General features: G+C 31.1%; 2 protein-coding genes across 6 annotated transcripts in view; both read left to right on the top strand.

Moving 5' to 3' along the window:
• The first annotated feature begins 144 nt into the window (after window positions 1-144).
• Window positions 145-5,926, top strand: LOC126856335 (uncharacterized). Of its 2 annotated transcripts, none has more exons than XM_050604758.1 (7): window positions 145-257; window positions 534-728; window positions 816-989; window positions 1,087-1,288; window positions 1,591-1,786; window positions 1,874-1,959; window positions 2,054-5,926. In XM_050604758.1, exons 2-7 carry the CDS (start codon window positions 542-544, stop codon window positions 5,256-5,258), a joined length of 4,050 nt encoding a protein of 1,349 aa, XP_050460715.1. In that variant the 5' UTR covers window positions 145-257; window positions 534-541; the 3' UTR covers window positions 5,259-5,926. The 2 variants fall into 2 exon arrangements, with proteins under 2 accessions (XP_050460715.1, XP_050460706.1); XM_050604749.1 differs by having other exon boundaries at window positions 151-257; window positions 520-728.
• A 269-nt stretch (window positions 5,927-6,195) lies between these two features.
• LOC126856527 (UPF0489 protein C5orf22 homolog) overlaps window positions 6,196-19,810 on the top strand; it is a 569,513-nt gene continuing 555,898 nt past the window's right edge. For 3 of the 4 annotated variants that reach the window (XM_050605104.1, XM_050605113.1, XM_050605130.1), the window contains exons 1-3: window positions 6,197-6,565; window positions 7,492-7,637; window positions 8,346-8,495. In XM_050605104.1, the coding sequence (XP_050461061.1) occupies window positions 6,503-6,565; window positions 7,492-7,637; window positions 8,346-8,495 (359 nt within the window). In that variant the 5' untranslated portion in view covers window positions 6,197-6,502. Of the gene's footprint in view, window positions 6,566-7,491; window positions 7,638-8,345; window positions 8,496-19,810 lie in introns of all 4 variants that reach the window. The other variant, XM_050605122.1, reaches the window with a different exon arrangement.

Genomic DNA, 19,810 nt, shown 5'->3' with positions numbered 1-19,810 from the left:
ATGTGAAGTACAGTAGCATTAAATTGACCAACCAGAAATCTCTACTGCTTTTATCTTCATTGGTCAATTAACTGTTCAATTTTTGAACACACTTAACTAGTGTAAATATTTTAGAACTATCAATCAGATCCGTTTTCCAAAAGGCGATTAGTCAGCTTAATCAGCTGTTGTGTTTTTTGGAAATGTAGCTTGTGCGATTTCAAAGTTATAAAAGAAAGTATAGAAACGTTAGATGAAATAGAATTAAACCGGCTCAAGTTTGTATTATTAATAATTGTCTATTTTTTGAATATATTATATTATTAAATATTGTTGATATTGTCATATTGTTTTTTATTTGCATTATTAACATTCTTTCTAAAAGGAATTTAATAAAGCAGAATTTTTAATTACTAAACTTGTAGAGTAGAATATATAATCAAGTTTATAAAAAGAGATGTTCTTGCTCATATTTTAATTATTTGTTTATATTTGATATAGTATTATGTATGTTTAATGTATGGATTTTTGTTTATATAGATTTCTATATTTAGGTAAAAAAATGGCTCAATATAGTGCACATGATTTAAGCAAAGCACCTCGAACGAGAGATGTAAAAATACAAGAAGATGTTATATTTTTTCAAATGGGTCTTCCAGATGATATTTTGGATGGATTAACAACTGCTGGATTTCAACGCCCATCCCCCATTCAGTTGAAAGCCATTCCATTAGGCCGTTGTGGATTCGGTACCAACAATATATATATATATATATTTAATATGTATTTAATATAGAGATTGACATTTATATACTAAAAATACTGATGATTTGCAGATCTGATAATACGTGCAAAATCAGGAACTGGAAAAACTATTGTATTTGGTATAATTGCTCTTGAAACATTAGATATTGAAATATCAACTCCACAAGTTTTAATAATAGCACCTACCAGGGAGATTTCTATTCAAATATCTCATGTTCTTCAAGCAATAGGTTCAAAAATAAAAGGTATATCTAGTTGTTGAAATAGATGTCTTATTTTTTTAGAGAAATCTATTTCCATCTTTGCCAATTATATATTGCTTATTGATTATTTTTCTTTCAGGATTAAAAATTGAATATTTTGTGGGAGGTATATCGATAGAAGAAGATAAGAAGAAGCTAAGCAAATGCCATATAGCTGTTGGTGCTCCAGGTAGAGTTAAACACTTAATTGAAATGGGATTGCTTATAGTTTCAAAAATCAGATTATTTGTTCTTGATGAAGCAGACAAGTTAATGGAGATTAATTTTCAAACAGATGTCAAGTTAGTATAAAATTTTAATTAAACTTTTATGCATTAAATGCTATAAGTTGCATTGATGTACATTAAATATTGTTATACATATTGAGATGTATATGCAACAAATGGTATGAAATGTTCAGTATAACTTATCATTAAGATTTGATGGAATATATAGAATTTTTTGCCCTCTCAATTAAAATAATTGTTTTTATATCTAAATTAATGCATGTTAAGCTTTAACTTGCATCAGTGCATTCAATTAAATTTATTATTAGTAACTTAAAGATTACTGAAATTGCAATAATATCAATTATTTTTTATAGTTACATATTTTCTAAGCTACCACGCAATAAGCAAGTTATAGCTTCGAGTGCTACTTATCCTGGAGATTTAGAAACATTTGTGCAAACATACATGTCTTCTCCAGTATTAATATCACCAGATCTTGATGCGCCAATTTTGATTGGAATCAAACAATTTGTGGCTGTGGTTCCTGCACATCCCAATACCATGAAACAGGTTTTTCATTTATCACAAGCTTTGAATAATTAGCTTTTATTTTATTAACTAAGTGAATTTTCTATACATTGTCTATTATATTTTCAGATACAAATAAAAGTTGATGAGCTGGTGAAAATTTTTACAATGATTCCATTTAAACAAAGTCTAGTCTTTATGAATTATCAATCACGGTATGTATAAATTAATTTGTTTTAATGATTATTTAATTTTTTAATATTTAATATATAATAGTTATTTATTCTTTTATTTGTACTATTTCTTTAGAGCTCAATCAGTCAGTAATAAAATTAATTCTATGGGTTTCTCATCTTTATATATTACTGGAAATCAAGACATGACTAAAAGATTGGAGACAATTGAAAAGTTAAGGAATTGTGAATGTAGAATTATGGTGTCCACAGATTTAACTGCAAGAGGTATAGATGTGGAAAATGTTAATATGGTTATAAACTTTGATGTACCTAAAGATTCGGCGACGTATTTACATAGAATTGGAAGAGCTGGTCGCTATGGGTCTCATGGAATTTCTGTCACCATTATTTCTGAAAACGAACTTCCGTTATTTAGACAATTGTTAACTTCGATTGGTGGACCAAACTTTTATTTGTTCAAACTTAATTCTAATTATGCAGAAGATGTTTGGGCCGATGATATTACAGTATTTGAGAAAATTTATTCAAAATCTGAAATGAGCAACATAAACATTGATAAAACATTTCTAAAATCTGAAAATGGTATGCCTATAGTGATACCTATGTCAATATCTTCAACAGTTAATGATGCATCATCATCAGAAAATGATGTTGCGAGTATTTCTACTGTTAAACATGAAAAATGTAAAAGCATCTCATCCATGGATATAGTAGTCAACGATAAATCATCATCAGAAAATAATGTTGCAAATATTACTAATGTGAAATATGACAAATGTGAAAGTGTTTCATCAAAGTGCGACACACCACTTAATGGAACACCATCACCAGAGAATAATATTACAAATATTATTACAATAGAATTAAATGAAAAACTTAATACCTATATTTCATCGAAAAACAAAAAACATCATAAAACTCTGTCTAATAATTTACGTATAAAGCCAAGAAGCACTGATTTAAATGAAAAGATAAGAATTAGTTCATTATTTCAACATCATATTCAAGAAAAAATTCAAGGAAAAATCAATCTCCAACAATCTGAAAAGCATAAAGAAGTATCAACTGCAGAATCTATCAGAGTTAAAATTTCTGGAGAAGAGCATGAAAATTTATTAACTGTAGACATATTTAGATCAGGAAACGGACATAAGTTTAAAATAAGTCCTGATCCAGATAATCCTTCCTTTATGGAAAAATTAAACGAAAATGTTGTATTTGAAGTAGACCTACCAAATATAGAGAACTATAAACAAGGAAGTGTTGACATTGAAAATATTATGCAATATATAAAAGCTCCATCAATCAGTGAAGAAGAAAATGATGATAAAATGGATAATAATGAAAAAATTTCTACAAATATTTCTCAGGGTACATGTTCTATGAAAGATCTTACTTTAATGAATAATTTGCAAACATCTATAAGTGAATTAGATATTAATGAGGATAATCAAATATGGAAAGAATTAAATGATTACTTATTAATATATGCTGAAGAAATTAATGACAAAGACAATTGTATAAATGATGAAGAATCTTTTTTGAAAATAGCTTCCAATTGGAAAGAATTACTTGATCTCGAAATTAGTTTATTAAATAATACATACAAAGACATGACAGATTCTGTTCATAAGCTAATATACGAAGAACATTTTTCTGCTTTAAAGACTTTTCTTAATATACAGAAACGGGCTTTTTTATGTATTTTTCCACAACTTCGCAATGATGAAGAAATACAGGATACTTATATATATTCAGGATATAATTCAAATAATAATTTATTAGATATGTATAAAGAAATAGAAGATTTTAAAAGTCATTACTGTACAATGACAACTAAATTTAATGCATATTTTCCTTATAGTATAAATATTGACGAACATATGCCAAATTTAATGATGTCAAGCTCTGAGATTGAAGATTATCGCAAGGCATTACAGTATTTTAATACATATCGCAACCCTAATGAAAAATTATTAGAAATAATAGATTATATAACATTTTTGAGTGAAAATGAAAAATATGAGTTGATTAAGAAAATAAAAGATCAAAATTTTTCATTTTCGGATATGAAAACATTTCTTATTGAAGAAGCAGCAAAAAGAGATTTAAAAAATGAAAAATCAATGGAACATTTACAATTGTCTGAAAAACTAAATTCTTCGGAAAGAAATGGTATATTAACAGAAAATGTACAAGTATTTGAAAAAGTTTCTTCAGAAAAAAATAATGAATTAATGAAATGTGTACAAGTGTCTCAGAAATTGGTTTCCTTAGAAAATAAAGATAGTAACACAATTCATCATCAGAAGATTGCTGAAGTGAATTCTCCAGAAATACATATAATAAATATGAATAGTTCAAAAAGAAGTTCAAAGGAGATGCAAGAAGCTCACTCTAATGAAGTTATAACTGTCAATCAAAAAGACCATGAAATACAAGATAAGAAACATAATATTATTAATACAATCTCCAATAAAAATGAAGAAATTCTTGCAAATAAAGATTCAAATGATGATAATGAACGATTTCAAATAGATAAATCAATGAATGGAGAAAATAATCAAAGTATGCACAGCATTACAAGCAAATCATCAATTATATCATTCAATGAAAATATTACGTACCCAAGCACTAGTAAAGTTGGATCCAACAAACAACAGGATATAGCTCCCAGTAGTAATCATAAACAAAAAACCAGTAAAAAAGATACTGTGTATAAAGAAGTTAAGAACTTTCAAACTATATATACACCTGTACAAACAAATAATATCCTTTATAATAGTATGAACAATTCATGTAGCAAACTTAAACATGTAAAGTTTCATAAAGATGACCCAAAAAATAATGTAGACAATTCAGCTGCTTGTACAAAATATTCAATATCAACTCCAATTATAAACACAAGAAAAACTCAATATTCGTTGAATTCTGCTGCACAATGCTTTCATCCACAAGCCTCATATTCTAATTTAAACTATAATCTAGATACAAGAGAGGAAACCTGCTTACCAAATCAAAATGATCACCTTTATCAGTGGAACAAACATGTATCTGCTAGTTCCCAGCAATCTCACTCGCATAAGAGAAAAACAGCACAGCCTAATTGTGTACCAGAATATTGGGAACCAGAGATTGGTTATTGTCCTAAAAATTCGAATATTCATAGGCTGGATGATAATTTAACGAACGACGTTTCTTCACATGAAACTGATATTGACAGTTTTCTATCATCGTTGCGAATGCAAACAGATCAGTTGCATTTACAGATTTATAAGTCGCAAATGTTCGAAAACTGGACTTCATATGATCAATGATCGCGCACGGAATTAAACTAATTAAGTAAAAGTTGAGGAATTAAATGAGTTATTAAAAGGAAAAGAGATTTATATATATACGATGTACATCGCTGGCGAATTTTTGTCGAATTATCTTTTCTCGCGGATGTGTTTACGATCATGTTGCGACGGCAAGGAATGACATGTGAATCGATCGAAAGGTCACGCATTGCTAGTACTTAACACGCATCATGTGAAACGTAAATTGTGTGTCGGAGGTAACCTTTTCTCCTACCGATTCGCGAGCTACGGTTATGCAATTAAATTGATCTTTTGCGATCGAGTCCTGTATAGTTTTCGATCGAATATATGTCAATCTGCTAGCAATAATGATAATTTAACACATAAATTATTTTTCTATAAGAATTGATAGCGATATCTGTTAATATGCATGTAATTATCATATGTGCGCGATATATTTTTGGAGTTGCATATTGAATAATTCACAAGACAATTGATTTTTTTCTGTCCTGTATATAAATAAATATCTTTTTTTATGTATTAACATTGTTTTATAATGTTTTGAATGTAATTAAATGTTAATAGTTTAATGCACGTAATAAATGTTCATCTAATCGGCGTTATTTATATACATAATTATATATATATATAATAAATTAATTAAAAATAGAATTTATTAATAAAAGTTTGTCATTAATAAAACTTTGAATATAACATGTATTTATAATTAATAAATATCATTTAGCGATTCTTTAAATATCTTCCGACTTGTCAGGATAAATTTATCCATGTCAAATTGTCAAATGATACTTTAGACTCTAGGACATTCATTCGCCATATACCGGCTGTGAGTTGAAAGGATCAGGTTTCCAAGGCGTCCACATACTTAGAGAGAAGGGGAGAGGGGGGGAGGGGTTATAGGCTAGACACGAGAAAGAGAAAGAAAGAAAAAAAAAAGAACCACCTTACGAAACTCGTCTCGTGAGAAATTTGGAGTAAACCCTTGTCCGGTGCCCCTGTCCCTTTATTCGCGAAATGATCGTTTGAGCCGCGCGCCTAAGAGCAAACTTCAGTCGGTGACCACGTGTTTTCGCGCGAAGCAGTCCGCGTGTTCGCGATTCGAGTGTCGTCGCGTTCATTGTTGTCGCGTTGACGTTAATTAGAAAATCGATCGTTTAACCCGCGCGGTCTCGTCGGTCTAGCGTCATCGTAATTCTGTCATAATCCGTTCATCAAATTCGTGTACTCCGCGATTACGAGATATGTCGTTCACACGCAAATACTTCAAGAGAACACCGATCTACGTGGTCGAGGATCATGACGAGGTGGGTATATTAGCGGCCGCATCGCACGCCGTACTTCTCATGTTTGTTTACGTGCCTCAAGATGCATTCCAATCGACGCTACAAACATTTCGAGGGATTCGTTGCACGATTTTGAACGGTCCAACTTGGATCCCATGTTCTATTGATGTGTAGAGTGCAGTAGCATTTGTGGCATTCGGAAGCATCAAATGGAATACGTCGTGTAGTGCATGCGCGTGACGTTGTGGCGTTGGTAGCGCGCTCCGAAATCCGCGGTCGCATTGTGTGTATATGTACATACGTGAAATTTTAAATAATGATAAGTGGTATATATATATATAAAAGACTGCCTTAGAAATCAAAAAACTATCTAATAACAGCGTAATTGTAATCAAGTAATATAACGAAACAAACATATTTTATATTTACTATATATTCGTTCCATATCTGCACGTACAATTATATATAAATATATACAGGTTAGTTTTATTATATTTCTACATATTGTATACTTTAAAAAATTGATTAATATTAATTTCATTAATATTTAATTTTTTATACGATATGTTCTTCAAAAAAGATATGAAAAAAATCATAATAGTAATTTATATTATTTAGAGAGATTGACATAAAAAATCTAATTTACTTATAAACATGCGCTTTTATTTACAAATTTATTCGTGAACAAGTGTTATATTGCAAAAATACAAGTAGATAACGCGAAATAAGGCAGAGATTGAAATCGATTTTTTGAAACTCTTGAATTTGACGCACAAAAGTTCACTGACTCATCAAGAATTGATTATCCGAGCGAACTTCAAACGAAAGCAAACTTCACGATGCTATTACGCGCTAGACGAGCCCACTAATTTGCACGCGACGCGCGAACGCGAGAGTATTAGTTTCTGAACGAATATTTTCTGTATGTGTCGCCTTTATATTATCAGGTTCTACCGTTCGTATATCGGTGTGTGGGGTCAAAGCACCTGCCCTTCGAAAACAACACCTTCATACATCTGGATTCGCATCCCGATATGTTGATACCCAAAGAGATGCCGGCCGATACGGTCTGGGATAAGAATCAATTATTCAAGTACGTATATATAATAATCCTATTTTTTTGTTTATGTGTAGAATAATCATGTGTATTATATTTTATAATTTAAAAGCTTTACGTAAAAAATATGTATGCGAAAACATTTAACAGGGAATTGACTTGCTCAATTGAATACAATAAAATGTATATTAATATTGGAATTGAGATATATTTATTAAAAATGATTACTATGTGTTTGGTCTAAAAACTTGCATCCAGATAAACATGCATATGTACAAAAAGTCAGCCAATCACGCATTTAGTACGAAACAATACACAAATTTGTTTGGATAAGTACTAATTTCGAAGTTCGCGCGAATTCAAACTCAATGGTACCAACATGCGAATATATTTGATTGTTTGTAACACTGAAAACATTATGAAAACTAAACGTGGGTTAAACGTATCCGTTTAAATTTATACTTGTGCCTTAATCGAACGTTAATTTATGGTGCAATTAATTTGATTAGTTCAGTAAATATAATAATATTGCAATGTAACAGGTAAATGTCATTGTAATTGTATGAGACGTGAAAATTTTTTTCATATTGTTGAGTTTTACGCGAAAATAAAAATGTATAAAATATATTAAAATCGCGAATATAGTTTTGTTTCGTAAAAGTAATCGCTGTTTAATCTATAAACTTTCTAAAGTAATTTTAAGCATAATTATGTCGAATATTTATCTTTTTCTTGCTTTTTCAGTGAAATCAGCATCGAGAATTGGATTTTGCCTGCAGTGTATGCGGGTCATCTCAAGAATTTGATCTGGGTGAAACCACCGTGGGCTAATCAAATAACCGATGGCGTGCTGACGTTTCTTATCGGCAAGCATAAGGACAACGGCTTGATAAGGTAAGCGTGTGAATAATCTCCTGATTCGTTATTTGCAAATCATTCATTTGACGTATCACTCTCGCTTCTCTTTCTCTCGATTTCGCAATCGTTTTATATATAATTATCTAAATATAGAATTTCTATAACTCGGAGTTGTTTTATTTTTATTTTTATTTACATTTCCTTATTTATATTTATTTTCTCGAAGCCGGATATTTGCCGAGAATAACGCGAATTAAACTTGAAAGATTCTAAATTCAAATCACTTATGTAGCATAATATAGAATTTTTAACTGTAATACAATTAAATTTTTTTGGTATTGAATGATTCTACTAAACAATAGACATATGATATAAATAAAATATTTGAATTTATATTAGATGTATAAATACATTGATAGTTTCATCGATTATTAGCGAAAGATCTTGTCAAATACTACACACTATCGAGCTACATAATAGTTTAATATTAATATTTTCTTAAATGCATAAATCTTGTTTCATCGTTAATATTCTTTTATAAATGAATTTTTTGGGAAAACTAAATATTAGGGGTTTATTTATCAGTAATATTATTATGCGGCAGCAAAAATAATAATATTATAAGGTTCAATTATCGCGACACTTGCTGCGGCGATTCATAAAGGTCATTTCTCACATGACTGAGAGATTGAGAGATGGTATGCGACCCGAGGGTTGACGCGTCGATAAAACGAACGGGAGAGAGAAAAAAGACAACTAAAGTAGCAGAGAAAGGAAGCCGCGGCGATATATGCCGCGAGAAACCGGCACTCGTGACTTCAGATTCGTCAGAATCTGAATTACGTTTCTCGAATTATCCTGGGGTAATGTATGTTTGTACGCTGTAAATGAAGCCTATGTAACTTACATATTGCTCTGTAATCTTTTCTTAAATTATATTTTCATTGATCCTTATCTCTTACTACATATGTCTACGCGATAATTTTGAAGTGTCTGTGTTTTACGTTTGATTATAGTAATCGATATTTTATCTTTGATATTGATATCTCTCTCTATCTATATAATATGGAACAGAAAGTAATAGTATATGTTCAGAGTGAATAATTATTTACAATCTTTTTTAAACAATAATTTTTCTGTGTGTATATATTTTTTATTATAATATATATTATATTTTACATTTTTTATACAATATATTATCAATGTTTATATACTATATCAGCTATCACGCATATCTTAATAGTGCAAAATTGCTTTCTGATATAAAGCCATACGTATGTACAATTTATTTCTTTATTATCAATCATTTGTTACTTAATTAATATGAATAATTAATGTGAGATTATATATTTTTTTGTTTATACGTATTGAGTAATTTGGGTCAGCATCTTAAAAAAAAACACATCTGGTCCGAACACTCGTTTCCAAAATTTGCGGAGCAACTAAAAAAAAAACCATAAATTGTATGTCGCGAAAAGAGGTTAATGGTCCTGTGTGCGGCAATATAATAACGGGAGTTCAGGGACAGCGCTTGTAATATCAAATTAATGAGCGCATCGGCTCGTTATATTGAATTACACTCGCGAAAAAAAATTTCTCAATTATTGATAATTGTGCATCGTCATACCGGTCCTAAGACTCTTGGCAATGCGTGCGACACCGTGTCGATAAGATCAGAGGCATGTGATCGCATCGGCTATTTTTTCGTCGAAGTTATTCATACGTAATTGCCTGTACCCACGCAGGTGCCTGTTCCGCATCATTCGATTTCCATAGATGTTTGTCCTGCAGCTATGTAAAACTTTCTTGTCCGTATCTGTGTTGCGTGCAAGCTGCACGTTTTCTTCTTTCGATCGCCTAAGATAGGAAACACATGATATCGCTAATTGTCGCTAATTGCCGTTAATTTTATCACCCTCGATTTTGTATCCTTAAATTGAAAATTAATTGAAATTAAATGATTGAGAGCTTTTATTTACTTAACCATTTGTGCAATGATATTGAGTTTTGACATTTTGCAATATGAACTTATTAAATTAATTTACGATCTTCTTTTCTTATAATATAAAAAAGAGATATTGATCATGATATTTTTGATGAAGATATTTTTGATAATTATCGCTTGAAAAAAATTTTTGTTGAAATTCATATATTTGAAATATGCATTTAATTATTCAAATAAATTATACCTAATGTTGAAGCATACATTTAACCGCGAGAAGCGACATTAATTTGACTTTGAGATAATAACATGCTAAGTTATAATTGTACAGATTGTTTAAAAAATCATTAATATTATTATTTTAAATTTCGAATTTATTTTTAAACATGTTTCCTTTTACTAAATACATACATTTTGGTTTAACATGACATGGGTTGCCATGACAGGAAACCTACAAATAAAGGTTCTACGTAGGTTTGTTTATTACATATTTACATACGTATTTTTTGTTACTTTCTCCATTGCTCGATACAATGTGGAATGATTTTGCCATTTATAATCCAAACTATTTTGAGAAACATTATAATCTGATGCCGCCGTTTTCATTCTTGCCGAGTTCTTTTTCGCTTACGTCAAAGAGATCTAAGAAGGCCAGTTGTGGCGGATTGCGCGACAATGGACAATGGCGCAATAATCTACAATAGAGATCCGCTTGCAGATTCCATGTCGAATGAATAGGGCCCGTAGGACAATCATCTCGTAAACTTGGCTTCCTTATGGAAGGCTTCCTTCTCATCCACCTCATGGATTGATCTTTTTGTGCTCTGTTTCGTAGTTCTTTGCACGAAGCGGCACTTGAATCGCGTACTTATGCGAGAGTGTTGAGTAAGAAAGAAGCCGTCCAGCTTCACGTAGAATAGCATGCCTGTAGGTAAAATATTATAGGATTGTGAGTCTCGCACCCGATCTTTTTTTTGTTTTATTTGCTTTATTGTTTTATTTGCTTAATTCACTTTTTTTCTTTTGCAAAGATCAAAATTATAAATTATAAATATATATTTTTTAAATGCACTATATTTATATATAAATATAAAAATAATAAAATATATGCAACAAAATGCACAAACATTGTGATATTTTCGTGCTTACAAGTAATAAATACTTATTTACGAACGATTGATCAATAATCGCAAAATAAAGATTATTGATATTTAAAGTGTCCTGTTATATATTAAAACGGAAGATTATTTTCTTTTTAATATATATTAATATTATAACGTCAAATTATAATGCTTTGTTACAATATTTTTAACCTATTTTACACATTTGTTTTATAATTATAATTTCATATTAGAATAAAATTTTTATTCCGCGAAATACAAGGAAAAATACAACGAAAATGTAATATATATTTTTTTGCAATAATATAATGAAATATATTGTATCAATATATAAAATACTTATATAAAAAAACATAAATTAGGAAATCAAAATAAATTAAGCTATATAAATTAAGCAACATTCCACTTGCCGAGTTTTTTCGCGCTTGTCTCTTATTCATTTCTTTCTCCACATTGGTTTAACGACCATCTACCTTTCTCCTCATCAATCCTGCTCGCTTCTATCGATCTTCGTGTCCGTCGGCTCGAGCCATAATACTTCCTCGTACCTCAAATAACTCCAACTTGATCTCGCAATGAAAGCGACACCTATTGAATAGGATATTTTTATCTTAGTATGAATACAGATAAAGTATAGTATTGTTTCATGATGCGCGAACAGAGCATTACTACTACTACTAGAGTTTCTATTATAATAAAATTCTTTTTCTTATTAAGACATTAGTATGGTACTGTGTGATAAAAGTCTCTTCTTCGGTATATATATTTCAATTATATTACTTTGATTTACTTATGAGAACCCTTTTATAGTCTCAATATATATACTATACTAATATTAACAATAAGATTGATGGAATTAATATTTTTAGTATTGCTGTGATTTAATTAAATAAATCATTTTAAGTCAATGTTTATTTATCTAAAAAAAGAACAATATTGTATAATAGTTACTGGTATAACTCTGCAAGTTAAATATTGTAATATTTATTTGATTAATTATATCAATATTACCAATCCTATTTAAAAGTTTCTCTTTTTTTATTTTTATTATAAGAGATTTAAAATTATAAATTAAAAAAATATTTACTATAATATTTGAATAAGTTAATTTAAGCCAGTATATAATTCTTAATTAATTATATTTTTAATAGTAAAACCGAGATTGTGATTTAACCAAGTCTAAATTAGTGAAACGTTACTGCTTATTGTTACGTAACTGTGTGCATTCTGATAATGGCAATAAAGAATAAAAAAAAATGTCACATGTTGATGAAAAAATGCCACATTGCAGAAAGTATATATAAATAGAAACATTTTTCTATCACTTTAATTATGTTTTAAACATTTTTTTACAAAAATGGAGTATAACTGCAGTGTATTTTTATTAAATTAAAAGAAAAATAAAAATATATTTGTTAGAGAAAATATTCAGAAATACTGCAAAATAATATTGATAGACATTTCTTTTTTTAAATATTTTTTAATACTATTTAGAATATGATTGAGTTTTGATTATTTTATGTTATTTATTATTATCATCTTACTAGTAAGAAAGAAAGATATGAGTAGTATAGGCAAATTGTGTGTACTTTTAAAATTTGAACAAAAGAATTGATTGCATCGTAGACTCTTTCGATTAATAAGAATCTTTAAGCGTTACGTAAAAAAAAAGTTAATTTCAGTGAAGGTTATCTCAGAATTAACATAAATCCTTCGCGTGGAGCAATCTGAAGGCGATGACGTCGTCATCGATCCGACTCGATAATGTTATAGGTAATGAAAATTACATTAATCTGCATTTTTACGAGCGTTGGATACGTTGCACGAGGTCGCAATATTCCTAAGCGAACATTAGAGGCTGTCCAATCGGTAGCCTTGATTTCCGTTGCACCCAATAGTCGGCGATCGTACATTTTTCAGGAAGACGTGGCCCAACTAGCATCAGAGTAGGAGGACAGAGTGTGGTTGTATAGTGGGAGAAATCGTAGTGGATGGCGAATGCAATCGTCAGCCATCACGCCTTCTTTTCTGCGAAAGAGAAGGGGCAATTAGAATAACAATAGTATCACGTTACAGAATGGTGTCAACGATAGTAAAGGCTAGCACTATAGACAAACAGAATCTTTTTTCACATTATCATTTTTTGAATCGATATAAGATTTTTTTTTAGAACATTTCAGTTGCACTCTTTTTTATCCAATCTTAATTTTATGTATACACATTTTACTTATTTACCTGTATAGCATTTTATAATTTTACTTCTGTGACTAGATACCTGTACGAGATTTCTCATCTTATCTGTTTATTTTGATAAATATTAAATTGTCAAAAAATCCTTTAAAAATCCTTAATCGCACATTCTAGTCATGCTATTCTACTGAAGAGTAAAGAGCATTTTTTAAAATTTATTCTTTAATATTTAAAAGAAAGGAAAAATATTTTTCCTCGCCGTTTTGTACTCTGCATATATTTTATCTGATAATCTATAAAATTTATATTAAATTCAAATCAGTGATCGGTAAATACTTAAATTTTTAGATATTATTACATATTTATTACGCAAAAATATATGTACAGTGTGTGCTTAGCAGAAAATCGAGTGCCGACAACTGCCTCTCACTAACAGCAAATGATTTTATTAAAACTCGATAATAATCTTGTTTCTTATGATTCTTAAACCGAAGAGTGTCGTGAAGTAAAATAGGAGATACAATGAGATGTAAGTTTAGAGAGGGCTCTCGAAGTGACGACAGGACAGGTCAGGGCCGAGAAGGCGAAGGGTGGCACAAGTCGCAGGAGCGTGGGTGCCGGTTGACATATCACGATCGTCGCCAGGTTGCTCCACATATATCGGCGGTTCTCAGCTAAAAGAACAAAAAGGAGCCGCCACTTGCGTATAGAATAATCGCGAGTGTGGCCGGCGCACGACTCGACCCTAGAAATTAGCATCGACCCCGCGAAGATTGAGTTTTCGATCTCGATCTTCTTATTCTCTTTCTCTTCGTCCACCTTCACCTCTTTGTCCTTTTCCATTGCCGATTGATTCGTTAAGGCTATTTCTCTTATGTAGACCATTAAATATAGAGTAACATCTTTTTTTCTTTCTTAATTGCTTTGGCGGCTCGTGAGCCAGTTACGTAAAGTGTAACTCGTGTACATTAAATATATTAATTAGTGAATTTATTTCTAATTAATTTCATTATTATACATATATGAATCTGTATAATATATGATTTTTTAGATACAATACAGTATTATCGAAAGAATTTGGATTTTTTTATAGTAATGTTTTTCTTATTTATTTCTTAAACGGTTAATTAATTTAATAGATATATTACAAAACTATTCTTCTACAGTATTGTATCTTGTATGCATATATATTAAAGTTAAATATAAAAGTAGGAATCTCGTAAATTGATGATAGATTTAGAAAAAATTATATATTTTTTGGTAATTAGTTATGTATTTAAACAATTTTATGAATAAGTTACTTTGTGCGTAAAAAGGCCGATTGTTCGTAAAAAGGCTGATTGAGTGAAGTATGACTATAATTGTTATAGTGTAGAATTACAATTAGAGCAGGGTCTACAAAAATTTAGATTATTGCTTCGAGGCGCTTATTTACAGTTAGGTTAGTTAATTAAAAAGCTTATAAATTATAATTTCGTAATATATGTACATAGGATAGTGTCGACTCATTACGCTATCGATAAGTTATGTAGTTCATTACTACGTATACTCATACCGCTATTTGTCATCTGAGTTAATTATTACGCTACACTTCTCACAGCGTTGAATATAGCCTCTGGAAGTTTTCTCGTAAATCTTGCAATATTTTTAATCATTTATGAGCTTTATACTACAAATTACTTTGTACTATAAATTATAATTATAGAATTGCTGCTAACGTAGTGGCAAAATTATACTATTTTTGTTCGTGCGACGATAATGAATTTGTGAATTTTTTCGTCTTTTTATTTCTTTATCGAGATTTATTCAAATGCAATTACATTTTTTTTATATTTGTTATATTCCATAAAATTTAATCGCAGATATATTTTAATAGATACAATTTTCTACTTAATTGCAAACATATAAAAAATTAATTTTGTTTAAAAATTATTTTTATTTCATGATTATTAAGGGGAATTGATATCTTGCAAGTGTGTATTATATAATTAAGGAAAAACTAAGAAAAACTTGTTCGTTTAAGGAAAATAATGCTTGTAATGAAGATATACACGATACTGTAAGTATAAGTATACGCGAAGATATGTGAAACGAGCAGAAAGCAGAACATCGCAATTGTACTTATTCGAAGAATCACATGAACTCTTTTTAAATGTAAAGCAGATGCTGATAGTTAACTATTACCATGCGCATGATGCGAACTTCTCGTATGCATGATGCCGAGTAATTATCTCTAATATAAAAAGTAATATACAAGATGTCTTGGTCATCATTGGTTGCATTATCGGACGAGTCGATGAAAAAAGAAAAAATAACATTCTTATAATATAATAAATTTATTAAAATATACGCGCATACTTTTCTACGTATGCATATTCTTTTTATTATAATAATATTTTCATGAATCTATATAAAAGAAACATATTAAAACATTGCCTTCCTAATTATGTTCAGTTATTCAGAAAATTTTGCTATTACGATTTAGCGGAATAATCGAGCGCGGATATTGATAAATAAATTTTAATAATAAAATATTTAATAAAAATTGAAAATATATTTAAAAATTAAAATATTTAATAAAAGTCTTTTTAATTTTGATTTGCTTTTTCTGCGACATAAACTATATATGAATAAACTATATACGCATAAATGATTAGCTTATGTCAAGTATGTTGTAACTGTAATATAGTGTTCTGCCAAAGGCTATGCAAAACTCGTATTCCTTATATGCATTGCAATGAATTCTTAGTATCGCGCACACGTTCACCCTGCTGCGTTTTTAGATTCTTGAACGAAGATAGGTTTGTTAGCCAAAGGCTTGATCTGGATTATGATGATGACGGTGATGGCGATGAGGATCGTGATCATGACTGATGGAAAGTGCGTGCATCTGTCTCGTGCATGTACGCAATATTAACTTTTGTAGACATAGCTTGGATAACGTCGCGGCATAAATATGGGATTTATCATATAAAAATATATCGTGCACCTGATAAGCGAGCTCTGTTATGCCTCTCTAGTCACATATTAATTTGCAAGACAAATGCTTATGAAAATTGCGAAAACATTAAACCGTAACGTACGTGCGTAAATGTACGTATCATTCTCACAATTGTTTTTGTTAATATACGTGCAATAAAAAGTGAATATTAAATTGAATATATTATAATATAAATAGTTGAATATAATATATGAATAATAGAAAACTGTTTCATTTTACTGTAGCTACATATTTATTTATTTTCTTTGTTTAGAAATTAAGTCGATATGAAAAATTGATGTATATTGATAAAAATATATAATAGACAAAGATAAAATAATAGATAAAGAAAGCTGTGAGTTAAGTTTGCTTGGGGCGATTTATCATCCACCCACATCGATGATATCCAATGAATTATTATTTTCGCCGTTTATCATAAGGCAGAATATTATATGAGATTTTATATGCAGATGTATGAAACTGATAATTATAACATGTGTTTAAACATCGTGGACAAATGAATTTTTAAATTAGTTTTAATATACATGTAAAAAAATTCTTAACTGGTAACAAATGCGAGCATTTTCTCAAATAGTTTTACACATCTCGTAAATTTATTTTAATTTATTTTTTCTACGTAATCCAATATGGTACTAGTACGGATTTTTTTTCCTACTTTAGCGAAAGAATTTTAATAGCGAGATGATGCATTAATTGCGCCGGCATAAATTTCGCAAGCAATGTATCCCGTATATCTTCCGTTTTTTTATCTCTCGCTGAGTTATTAGACGCGGTGTCGCGTGAAAATTCTGCGCCGTGACACGAGTATAAAAATCGGGAAATGTGAGCCGGTTTACAATCGATCTCACCCGCTGATATTCGTCGAAAGAAATACGTCACTTCGCAACGAGTTTATTGCCTGATTTTAAGCGTGATCTCTTTGTCGCAGCAGCCTTGCAAGGCTACTGATATCGAACGGGTCGGCATACCTGTACGGAGAACTGGAACTATTTTAGCCTCAACCGCAGAAAAATATCTTCCCACTAGACCGCGCGCATACCGCGAGAGACAGAGCCCGAGAATGCGCGGCATTCGGTGGCATGTGAGTTTTATAAATGGAGCGAACAACCCTATTTTTGTCGCCACTTCTCCGCCCCTTCCCCCACCCCGTCATGTCACCAGCGCGTAGAGTTATCAAGCCTATTACCGCGTTCACGCGTCACCGTTTTCGCGATCGCGGGTTCAGATTAGATACCGTTCGCGCATATCCGGTTGCGTTTCTATTATTTCATCAATAAGGCGTGATAAAATGCGCAGTCGCCGTCAGCTGTGTGGCGGATTTTCTCTCTGCATATGGACCCCCAACGCAACGCGATAAACAATCTTTGAATTCTTTTACTGACTAACAAGTCTATAAGAGAAAACTTTTCACTCTGACATTATTTATTATTGGGGAGAGAGGGATGGAGGGGGGGAGGGAGGGAAAGGGGTAAAGAAACTAACTGTTATTTATGCCCGGAGTAAAATACCTTCTCGAGACAATCCGCAATATCGTATATCTGCGAGTGAACAATCACTCGTTAGCGCTGGACGTAGTCGCGCGCGCTGTCAACATCGCGGAGAAGTGCGAAGGGTTAATGTTCTTTACGAACTTCGTGCGACCTGAAGCCGACGAGCTGGCGGCTTTCTCTCTCTCTCTCGTCGAAAAACTTGATTTTTTGCCACGCAATATCGTAAAGCTTACGCTTTTCATCTGATGCGAGAACCTCCACGCCTTGACATCCGTTTCCAGATATATCTGACATAGCTTCCGTAATATTGCATTCGTAGTGACAAAATCGCATTAATTGACCGCGGGTACCGATCTTTTAGTAATGATACGTTGTATATTACATATCATTATAATATTAATAATAGCTAGATAATATAATTTCGATCTAGGCATCGATGTCGAACACGCGTAGGTTTTTCATCTCACCGCGACAATTCCTAATGTGCAAGAAGAACGTACACATTAAAAAGAAAGAGAGAGGAAAAGAACGAGGAGGAGAACGCGCGCGGATGCTTTTCTCTCAGTGGCGTACCGCTGGCTCTTTTTACTCTCGTCCGCGTATCGCGGTGACGAGAGAAGCCGCGAGAATCACACAGCAGCCGTCTCTCAGCTGTTGACAAATAATCGGGAAGGACTCCGCTCGAGTTGTTTCTCTTACGTATTCACATATACGTGCGCACTCGAGTCGCGTTTCTGCGTGACTCTCTCTCTCTCTCTCTCTCTCTCTCTCTTTGACGAACGAGTGAGCGATTTCTTTTTCGCCCTCGCATGTTACAAACGCGTGTATAATTGCCGGTGGGTGTCCTGTGCGTGAAGCGCAGCTGCGCGCCTGCACATTCAGATGTCCGTCACGCGGGGACGTTCGTGCGTAGGCAGCCGATGCCACAGTGGCGCAAGATAAGATCGGCCCCGAGGCCCGATGATAGTACTTTTGTGGATCGGATCCAATGATATTCAGCGAGCGAGATAAATATGCAATTGTGCTTTCGCAATATCTCGTTTGATTTATTTGTGCCCGTAACGTTGTTACTTCCTTTCTTTCTTTCTCTTCATATTATAATCATCTTATTATATATTAAAGAGCTCTTCTGCAATTATTTTGATGGGCTAATATGCGATTGCACACACATACACATTCCATATAGTATATTCTATATAATTTAATTATATTTAATTATTTTATTAATTTAATATTATTAATTTATATTATTAATTTAATTATATTTTATTAATTTATATTATTAATTTAATTATATTTTTTAGATAATATATTTTTTTACAATATTCTTGTACCCTTGTCGTTTATGAAAAAATATTAAATTCTATTTATTAAATAGCTTTTGTAGTAACGATAAAATACGATAACGATAAGATCATTTTATTCAGCAACCATCTTTGTTTTTATCACTAGCTGAATATATTTATTTTTTGATGTACGGAGAAACATACTATATATTATTTATTGGGATCAAACATATAAATTTCGAATATGATAACAGCTTGGAAGCATTGTCATTGTTTTCAGCAATTGTATTAGCATATTTTATATGAAAAAATATATATATA

The sequence above is a fragment of the Cataglyphis hispanica genome, chromosome 2, assembly GCF_021464435.1.
Source record: "Cataglyphis hispanica isolate Lineage 1 chromosome 2, ULB_Chis1_1.0, whole genome shotgun sequence".
NCBI lineage: Eukaryota > Metazoa > Arthropoda > Insecta > Hymenoptera > Formicidae > Cataglyphis > Cataglyphis hispanica.
This window is presented reverse-complemented; position numbering and strand designations above follow the sequence as displayed.